General features: G+C 35.6%; 2 protein-coding genes across 4 annotated transcripts; both read left to right on the forward strand.

The window, feature by feature from the left end:
* The first annotated feature begins 256 nt into the window (after positions 1-256).
* LOC112712579 (uncharacterized) lies at positions 257-3356 on the forward strand. Of its 2 annotated transcripts, none has more exons than XM_025765503.3 (4): positions 257-712; positions 1537-1673; positions 2059-2352; positions 2444-3356. In XM_025765503.3, exons 2-4 carry the CDS (start codon positions 1557-1559, stop codon positions 3110-3112), a joined length of 1080 nt encoding a protein of 359 aa, XP_025621288.1. In that variant the 5' UTR covers positions 257-712; positions 1537-1556; the 3' UTR covers positions 3113-3356. The 2 variants fall into 2 exon arrangements, with proteins under 2 accessions (XP_025621288.1, XP_025621290.1); XM_025765505.3 differs by having other exon boundaries at positions 712-889.
* A 780-nt stretch (positions 3357-4136) lies between these two features.
* LOC112712582 (RNA pseudouridine synthase 5) lies at positions 4137-9857 on the forward strand. 2 transcript variants are annotated; one of them, XM_025765511.3, is made up of 14 exons: positions 4137-4580; positions 4717-4774; positions 5348-5375; positions 5469-5515; positions 5603-5693; positions 5980-6145; positions 6449-6536; positions 6720-6795; positions 6962-7037; positions 7260-7327; positions 8151-8220; positions 8800-8878; positions 8986-9079; positions 9402-9857. In XM_025765511.3, exons 1-14 carry the CDS (start codon positions 4481-4483, stop codon positions 9450-9452), a joined length of 1092 nt encoding a protein of 363 aa, XP_025621296.1. In that variant the 5' UTR covers positions 4137-4480; the 3' UTR covers positions 9453-9857. The 2 variants fall into 2 exon arrangements, 1 of the variants encoding a protein (XP_025621296.1); XR_011866246.1 differs by having other exon boundaries at positions 4214-4580; positions 8986-9255.
* Positions 9858-10108: the final 251 nt, after the last annotated feature.

A 10108-nucleotide genomic window follows, 5' to 3' on the forward strand; every position in this document is an offset into this window, starting at 1 on the left:
TTATTATTTTGCTAACTTTCTTATTTTAAAAAATCCAAATTCTAAATTTAATTATGTGTCATTGCAAACTTTAAAATTTATGTGGTAACAAAAACACAAAAATAAAAAATCACATGATGGACACGCGCATTTTATTTTTGCTAAACTTGTACCATTTTAATTGAATTTAGTTACCAAAATTACTTTGGATATCTCATATGGAGTCTTTACTCTTCAGAAATGGTTACTTAGGAAAAAAGGATAAGGGGATAATAATGGATTTTCACTTGGACACAACTTCCAAAAGGATTGCCAATTCCAACTTCACCTCCAACTACAGCCAACCCTGAAACTAACCACTAACTGAAAAAATCAAACCCAAATCAATTAAAAAGACCAACTGAAAATGTCATAACAAAATTTGAAACCGAAATTTTATAAATAATAAATAAATATTCAACTATGGGATTTGGCGTGTGCATGTCACAGCCATATTTGACTTTAACTAATACATTTCTGTTTTCAATAATATCATTAAATGAAAATTAAGAGAGAGAAGAAAAAAAGCACGTTCTTCTTCTTCCTTCCTTTCTCTTTTGGTGTATAGTTGATAGCAAAAGCATCCACCTTTCACCTAACCCACGTTTCCATTCCTTGATTCCTTTCTTCGCTGTTTTTCTCTCTCTCTAGCTTCTCGCTCTGCTTGGCGTGTGCCTCTTGCAAGTTCTGAAAGGTACACATTTACTCGTCTACACTTTTTATTTTCATTTGCCTTATTGGAACCCCTGAAAGATATCATATGCAATTTTTTTAATTTAAAAAATTTGATTTTTCTGTATTTTTATGCTGTTGGTGGTTGTTCATTCTCTGGGTCTAAGGCGTGGATTGAATTTGGCAAATTTTCGTTTGGGTTGGTTCGCCCTTTTTACTCGTGCAACGAATTAGTTTTGATTTTGGTTCAAGGTTTTGATTTTAACCGTTATTGTTGAAAAAGTTACGATTTTTTCAATTGTTTTGAGTTTAATAGGGAAAATTTGGAGATTGGGTTTGTGTTATTTGAAATGGGCTGTGGTGTTGGGGTTGAATCCTGAAGTTTCATTGGAATTGTCCCTTGAGTTGACTTCTGTGGATGCAGAAGATCTGAGATAACTGAATCTGTCTTGTGGTGATAAAATTTGGAAATGCTCAACTTGATTTAAATATCTAGTCACTCAATGATGTTTATCTCTACAATTGAATTTTTATTTAGTTTGCAAATGTTTTCTCTTTAAAACTCTGGTAATTTAGTTTTGCTTCCCGATATCATATGGAATCAGTATTAACTATTCAACTATTAGGTTTCAAATCATGATCTGGACTTGCTTGAGTTGTGGTCTGTGTGCCTATCTTTTGGTTTTGGCCTCTATGTGATTTGAGAGATTTAGTCTCTGATTTCTTCAACCATTTAGTGTTAACTTGTTAATTTCACATTGAATAACTGAATCTTCAACAGTAAATATCTATTGCTGATAATTCATGACGTATTTCTTCTTATTTATGCCTTTTGTGCTTTTGCAGCCTAAATTCGAAGCGAAACAATGGATTTCTCTTCAAGAGACATAAATGAGGACTCTATTCTTAGGTGCCCATTCTTGAGGAACATCAATGAACCTACTAACTTCTCATTTTCTTCTCCTTTGGCTTTCTCCATGCCTGTAAGTTTTCCCTTTGAGTCGTCGTGATTCTCATTCTATCTTTCACAAGCTTTCATACACGGGTGTTGCTGCCTTCTTGCATACATATTAAGATTGGGAGTGATGTCTATTATGTCTTGTTATTACTTCTTGGATTATCTACCGTTCAGGCTATAAACATGTGTATTGTAAGCTTAAGCTTCTGTGTCACGAAACAGACTATGCAATTTTTCTTTCTTTTAATCCCTATTTCTCTTTTCTTTTCTTCCATATAATATCATATGAAATCATCTGTTGTTTGTGGAGCTGTAACTTATTGCTGTCATCACACCATTTACCTGTTACTGTTCTGTCATTACGTTTGATAGTAATCAGCGAAGTTACTTAACATTTTGTTCATACACAGGTGCGTGAAGCTAAAGGTCCAATTTTTGAAGATGGTCCCAATTTTGATTTGGCGTTTAGGCTTTTCCATGGAAGTGATGGTGTCGTCCCCCTATCTGAGAGATCTTTTCGGCGTACAGAGAAAGTGAAGCCTGAGGCTCCCTCATCCCAATTCAATCCTTTGGCTGCAAAGGCTGCTACCATTAGTCTGTCATCATTTGGATTTGGTGGGGCTTTTGGTTTTGATGCATTTTCTGAGAAATGGAACAACCAGAAAAGAAAATCCAAATCATCAAAAAAGGAGCCTTCTTCACAGGTATATGGCGTATCCAACTTGCTGTTCTAGCCTCTTATAAATCATTGGAACTACTTTTGTAATGTTCGTAATCTGTGTTTTCGTGAATCAGGATGGTTCACACCATGAGGCAACAGGCAATGATTGGCTGCAAAATGGTAATTGTCCAATTGCAAAATCATACCGAGCAGTTAGTAACGTCCTCCCACTTGTCGCAAAGGTCGTACAACTTCCTCCAGGGATGAAATACAAGTGCCCGCCAGCAGTAGTTGCTGCTCGGGCAGCTCTAGCGCGCACCGCGTTTGCAAAGAACCTTCGCCCACAGTCCCTCCCCACAAAAGTTCTTGCAATTGGGATGCTAGGAATGGCTGCTAATGTTCCCTTGGGTGTATGGAGAGAGCATACAAAGAAATTTTCACCCTCATGGTTTGCCGCCGTCCATGCAGCTGTTCCATTCATAGCGATGCTAAGGAAGTCAGTCCTGATGCCCAAATCGGCTATGGCGTTTACTATTGCAGCATCTGTGTTGGGCCAAGTGATTGGATCAAGGGCAGAGAGGTACAGGTTGAAGGCAATCGCTGCAAGAAAACTATCTATACCAGATACCTCTGATGTCGCATCTACTTCTGCCTCAGCTTCAGCTTCGGCTTTGGCTTCGGCTTCGGCTTCGGACAAGCTACAGATTGTTAAAACAAAAGAGAGGCACTGTGGTGAAACAATGGATTGGAATGCAGTGTCTCTTCAGCTTGCTGGATCATCATCAACTGATGTATTTTGTTGATGATTAATTTGTTATCTGAGTTCTGCCTTGCAGTTCTCTTTGTTATCTGAGTGTGTATTTTTTGTTACCCTTCATTCTGTGCTTCCATCTTGACTATGAATGCCATAGTTGGCAGATAAGAAAAATAAAAGTATTGACATGTTTTGTCATTTATAGTGTCTTTATTTGCTTTTGTGCCCAATTTTGGAGCATTCCAAGGCATAAATATTCAACATAATGCAACTACAGAACTTATCATTGTGTACTTGGATTTGTATGCATTTTCCATTGATTCATTGTCAATGCTCATATACAATTGTGAGTTGGCAAGATGGATATCCTCCGAATGTGAAAGTTTGCAATCTTGTTTGTTAGTACTCACTATTTTATTTAGTAATGATGGTAACACTATTTGTCATAATGCACATTTTTGTGACAAACTTGTTCCCAAATCAATTTGACTGCTTAAGAAAAGTTGTGACAAACTTTCATGGCAAGAAAATTTGATGAATCATTTCGCATACTTGGTATAACATCATTCCTTGGAGTGACGCAATTTTGCAGCTGAGTGAGGCGTGAAGCACATGCAAACTTTGACTATTCTACCATAGTTGTTGGGGATTATTCAATGCTTGTTGGAAAATGAACTCAGAAAGTTCCTTGTTTTCAATTGTATAAAAATAATTAATGTTGTTGGAATGAGAGATTTTTATATATTTAATTAATTATTTTGTTAACCATGAGTCCATGACAAATACAGTAATTTTTTTGCATAATAAAATAACTTTAAAAACTATTCCACTTTAAAAATGAAGGTCAACTTTATAGATAAATTATGTAACTTGCTACAAAATTAATTAACCCTAAAATCATATTAATTTTCACGGGTTAAAAAAATTTATTCAGCTATTTATATAAAATATAAAATATAAATTATAATTTTTGACAAATATATATATATTTTAAAAATATTTACTAAGTTATTATGTTTGGTGAAGAACCCTAATTTTTTTTTTCAAAACTAAATTTGGTACGTATTTATTGAACCGTACGTGCAACTGTCATTGGAATCCTGTCGGAAATCTCTGATATTTCTTTAGAACTTTCAACATGAAGCGCTTCGAGAATACCGATCTTCAAACGCGAGAAAGATCGCACATTTGGTGAAAGACTTAGGGTTTAGGGTTGACATCGAACTTTTAACCATTTTGTCTAAGAAATTTCTGAAAGAGATGAAGAGAGTAACAAAAGGGTGAGTAACTTAGAGAAACTAAAAAGAGTGGTTTATATAGGCCTTAAAAATTTAAAACTCGGTTCCAGCTAATACGATTTTGTGTCAATAACCCTAATTCTTCATAAAGGGTAAATTTTTTAAAAGCACGTCCATCAATGGCAGCGAACCCTTCACCGCCGCGCCAATTCGGATGTCCCTGGCCTGAATTCAACGACGGCCTCATTTACCACGACGTCGTTCCACCCCCCGATGACGGTCAACCTCCCTCTCTCTCTCTCTCTCAACAAAAAGTTTGACTTTTATTTGCACATTTTCAAATTAAGCGTATAATCATTGCTTATGAGCTATTATTGCATCTGAATGCGATGATATATATGTGTTGCAAATTCAGGGTTGACACTGATACAGTTCTACTCCAGCAAGTACAAGAGTTCAGCTCCATTACAAGGGTAAGCAATGCCTTGACCTAACCCCAATTCCCTTCTCATAAAAAAGATGACATTTTTAAATTTGAAACACTAAACAAGGCAACTAAGACAATTTTTATTATTATTTTACTTGGAGCTATAGTTTGCTTCCTTGAGACCTGTAGAAAGGTTGACATGGGTAAGGATCATCCATGATTTAGCCAAATATCACTAACTAAAATGTTATCTAAAACTGAGGAAATTGGAGTGCATTGAGCTGATAGGTGTTATAGTTGTGAAACAAATTAGACCTGGCCAATTATATAAGGCCATTGAACTCAGCTCTGGTTTAGGAATAGTCTTCCATGGTTTGTTTAGCACAGTTTATTTATTCGATTGCTGAGGTACTGGAGGGCCATTGGTGTGCATTTCGATTGCCTGAGCTTTCTTTGTTATTACAAAGAATGTTGGCCATCCTCTCTTGTAGTCTTGTGTTTTTCCTCTCAATAAAAATTATGTACTTCTTTCTTATCTTAAAGAAACATTTTGGTTTCAATGGTTATTTTGAAACAAGTGTGTTGCTTGATCCCGAACATGTACTGATCTGTTTAGCAGTTGGTTGCAGCGTATAAAAAACAAGCAGGTTTGACCATGAAGAAATCTGAAATACTTGACTGCATGGAATGAATCATCTGAATGGCCCATATTCATATTAATCAATATATGTCATCTACAGATAACAGTTGATGAGAGTGTTGTTACAGATCCCGATGCAGTCCTAAGGTTCCTTGCTAGATCTTTGTCTCCTTTCTATTTCTATTACATAGTTTTATTCCACAATATTTTACTTTTCAACTTCTTCACGTTTAGAGTTGGCTCTAAGCTAGTGTATCATAGACTTCCATGGAAGGAACCTGATGCACCATACATTCTTGAAGTCTTGTATGAAGATGATGACATGGTAACTGTTACTTCATGCACATCATGTATATCTCTGGTTGCTTTCTCTCCTATAACAGTTTTCTTTTGATCATTTACATCAAGTTGAAAATATGAAATTATTTTCATTGCTAATTGTGCTTCAGATTTTAGAATGTTAATTATAAGGAACAAGTGACATTATACTTGTGTGCTAGTTTAGGCTAATTCATGAACAAGTTTTGCTTCTGCATACCAAAACATACTTTTACAGTTAGTCAGAATGGCTTCAATATTTGTTTTCTTAAGGGTGTTGATTACAAATTCAGATTGCTCTAAATAAGCCTTCTGGTTTGCAAGTTCTGCCTGGGGGTCTTTTCCAGCAAAGGACAGTTTTAACGCAGCTTAAATGGGAAGCCAATAAGCAGAGTACCGTTAAAGCACACCAAAGGCTTCATTTTGTTCCAGTACATCGCCTAGGGAGGGGAACTTCAGGTTAGACTAAATATTTCTGTTGAAATGTCAAAGTACTTTCTTGTATCTGTTACTTTCCTTTGAAAAATGTTATACTTGAACTGATGTAAGTCCTAGGAACTCCATGAAAAATTGCAAATAAGTAACTTCATTATCAGCTTTGTAAAGCTTAAGGCTCTTTACTAAAGTGGTAGTGATATCAGCATGCTACCAAGAGATGTTATATAAGAATGAGTTGATCCTTCTTTAATTTTCCTCTAATGTTATAAACAGCTCTCGCATAGCACATTCTCATGCTTTTGTGATTGATTGATTGTGTCATAGGATTATTATTATGTGCAAAGACAAAGCTGGCCAAAGCTCGTCTTGCATCTTATTTTGCTGATGGAACTTCTCAGATTGGAGGAAAAAGGTTAAGGAAAAACCCCCTTTTTTTGGTTAAATCCTTTAAATTTAGTTAAGGTAGTGGATTGTTCATCTTAAGTAGAATAGACACACACAAAAGTAGTTTAAGCATACTTTTAAACTTGAAAGTTATAATTTCTTGCTTAGTTAACATATTGAACTAATTGTATTTCGTTATTTACATAAGCAGAGATACAAACAAGGAGCATGGGAAGATTGCAAAGATATACCGTGCACTTGTGAGTGGGATAGTTGATAATGATAAGGTAATATTCTGATGTACTTTTTTTCTTACAGACATTTGTTTATAAGTGGTTTTTGGTTGCTTCCCCTCTCCGGATTGGGAAAAAAAATTATAGAATAAAAGATGAAAGATTAATAAAGAATAGATATTTTGTGGATTCTACTCTTAAAAGCTGTTGTTATTTACAGGTGATTATTAATCAACCAATTGGAATAGTGAAATATCCTGATGTCGCTACAGGGTTGTATGTTGCTTCTGAATCAGGTTTGTTTTGATCTTTGACCATTATGTGTTCTTTTCCTTTTCTGTTTCAATATGAGTGAATCTCAAAAGGAAAGATATGCTTCTTTTGTTCTCTTCTATTTGTCATCTAATCATTGACTTTTTGATTTCCTATCATCGATGTTTGTTTCATTTTCTTCATAAAACTGCCCATCTGTTACTTTTGAAATCCCCTCTCAAGCATAATTGTTTTTGTTGAGCCAGGAAAACCAGCCCTCAGTATAGTGAATGTTCTTGAGAGAGGCGTACAAGGAAACAACACATTGGTCCAGGTAGATGAATTTGATGTTTATGACCCTTTGTTCCTGTAAAAACATGACATGCAATAGAATACAAGAAAATAATTAAGTAATTATATTATCTACTACCACCAATTATTGTTAGAGATGCAAACTGAATGTCATTGTGTTAAGTATCTAAGGAAAGTGGGAAACCACACCTTAAAAGCTAGCTGTTAAGGGGGAAGAACCACTCTCCTTATTTACAACATCAAGCATCCCATACTACTCGATGTGGGACTTTGAGCACCCCATAATACCCAAGTCCCTAACAATACACCGGCCCTGGAGAGCCGACGTCCACGGCGGCTTCACTCTATCGACACTGACCCAATGGTAGCCACTTTGCTACGGTCTATCAGTATTCGGTATTCACCTTAATCCAGCCTATAGGTAGCCCTTTCCATGGCGCCGACAACCACGCTCTGATACCATTGTTAAGTATCTAAGGAAAGTGGGAAACCACACCTTAAAAGCTAGCTGTTAAGGGGGAAGAACCACTCTCCTTATTTACAACATCAAGCATCCCATACTACTCGATGTGGGACTTTGAGCACCCCATAATACCCAAGTCCCTAACACATTGGTGACAGGATGGCAATCAGATAGAATGTAAAAATTCAGATCATTCAGCGTTCCTTTTACACTCTTCAGAGTGTTGTTGCCTAACTCTGAGTGGTTACTGTATTTAAATCCTTTGGAGAAATGACTTAAAATTTTCCAGGAGCAACACAATGATATGAAACAATTTGGTGTATCATGACAGGAAAGGTCTTATAACTTCCACTTATAGTCTTATAACGGGATTATTTAACAGGTTCAGATTGAGTCTGGACGGCCACATCAAATACGCATTCATCTTTCTTTCATAGGGCATCCTCTGTTAGGTAATTTTAAGACCCAAGTCATTTATCGTGCTTCATAAGTGTGATTTGTTTTAAGGACATAGCAGTAAGTGAAGATTGAAAATGGTTATTTTAGAAGTTTATATGTGGTGACTTTTTCACATGTGCCTTCAAACTTCATTAATGAATATTAAAGTTGTAAAATAAGCTTTACACTTTAAAGTTTAAATCCTTGGCGTCGAAAGTAAAGTCAAATAGATAATGTAGTGAATATTTATTAGCGGTTTGATTAATGGGTTTTTACGTTTGTGAAGTTGGTATTCTATCTTGTTTCTAATATGGATATGATTATGATCATCCTAGCTGTATTGCCTGCTTACTTTTCACTTAATTGAAATTGAACTTTTATCATACAAACCTGTTGCTTTAGAACATGAACATGAGTTGCACCTATACTACAAATTTGCATATTCTCATTTCTAGGCATATATCTAGACTGCAAATTTCTAGCATCTTTTAACATCTTGAATCTAATATGATAAATAAAGCTATATCTTTTGAAGGCATGCACATATTCATATTTCCATGTCCATTTATCTTTGGCCCTGATTTTATTTGCAGGTGATCCTCTTTATGCTGTTGGTGGGCAACCTAAATGCTTAGATTGTGACGTCATCAATGAGAGATTTGCTGCTGATGGGTAACTGCTGTATCTATATTTGTTATGGATATTCTCATTCATTTAACACCCTATCTTAACTAACCATAGATTGATCCAAGTTGAATGTTGCTACTTGGTCTGCATAGGGGATATGAGAGGCCTACCAAACCAGTTCCTGGAGATTGTGGCTATTATTTGCATGCACATCAATTGATTATCTCTCACCCAGTAACTAATGAGGTAAAGCAAAGTTTAGTATCAAATATCAATCGGTATGAGTTTGATGGTAATAAAAAGCAAGCATCCTAATGACTTGACATTTAGAAATGAGAAATGGGGTTCAATTTCTTAGGTTTGATCTAAACCGATTGATCGAGAGCAGAGAGCTAACTCCTCTATCTGATTATAGTTCATGTGTGAGTTTTAATGTCTATGCATTGTTATCTGTAAAATTTAAGAAAGCCTATTTTTCCATGCTGTGCAAGTTTTTTACTTCTATAGCTAGATTTATATTTCTGACCAATTTTCAAATTTAAAACTTGCATGTTATATGTATTTGCAGGTTATTGAAATCATTGCACCCCTTCCTTCAATCCTCCAGACAAAGAGTTAGGTCAAGCGAACCAACGTTATGCAATAGACAACCGCTTATGGGGGCTGTTTTTTCCATGCACAATTTTCAGGAATGTAAAAATATGTTCTTTAGGCTCTGAAGAAATGCATAGATACGACACCTCAACATGGAGGATAGAGATTTATTTACCTCAAAAATCAAAATTGAGTGGAAGGAAGATCTTGTCACTAGTGAGAAGTGAATTTTAGCTAGAGTTACAGTATGCAAATATTATTCTCAGCAAACACCAGTAGGAAAGTCTACTGTAATCTACACAATTTTCCCTAGCTCCATCAACCAAGCATAATGTTAGTCATATTATGCCTATTTGTGATAAATTTGCTCATGTTACTAAGAGAGTTGCTGATTAGAATTCTAGAAAGGAAGGCTTTTGTTTGATGATGATTCAAAATGATTTTTATGTTAAAAATATTTTTAGATTTAACAAATTGAACCAAATTGTTGTTTATCCACAACATATGGTCTCCCACCAAATGTTTGGATCGTATTTTCTCGACACTGGAATATTTTCTAAAATTAGCTGTAGATTGCAGAACTGATTGCGCAACTCTACTCAAACACCAACAGTCCACAGAATCAGCAAAAAGGGGGACAATATTTACATGGAAGGGATGGAAGCAAGAAACATTACAAGA

This window comes from Arachis hypogaea, chromosome 9 (assembly GCF_003086295.3).
Source record: "Arachis hypogaea cultivar Tifrunner chromosome 9, arahy.Tifrunner.gnm2.J5K5, whole genome shotgun sequence".
Taxonomy (NCBI): domain Eukaryota; kingdom Viridiplantae; phylum Streptophyta; class Magnoliopsida; order Fabales; family Fabaceae; genus Arachis; species Arachis hypogaea.

Bases quoted from the DNA above. Each gene is read 5' to 3' on its own strand.
- LOC112712579 (XM_025765503.3), top strand. From the start codon at position 1,557: ATGGATTTCTCTTCAAGAGACATAAATGAGGACTCTATTCTTAGGTGC. The intron at 1,674-2,058 runs GTAAGTTTTCCC...GTTCATACACAG, and splicing joins CTTTGGCTTTCTCCATGCCT to GTGCGTGAAGCTAAAGGTCC. The intron at 2,353-2,443 runs GTATATGGCGTA...TTCGTGAATCAG, and splicing joins AAAAGGAGCCTTCTTCACAG to GATGGTTCACACCATGAGGC.
- LOC112712582 (XM_025765511.3), top strand. From the start codon at position 4,481: ATGGCAGCGAACCCTTCACCGCCGCGCCAATTCGGATGTCCCTGGCCT. The intron at 5,516-5,602 runs GTTCCTTGCTAG...CTTCACGTTTAG, and splicing joins GATCCCGATGCAGTCCTAAG to AGTTGGCTCTAAGCTAGTGT. The intron at 8,879-8,985 runs GTAACTGCTGTA...TGGTCTGCATAG, and splicing joins GAGAGATTTGCTGCTGATGG to GGGATATGAGAGGCCTACCA.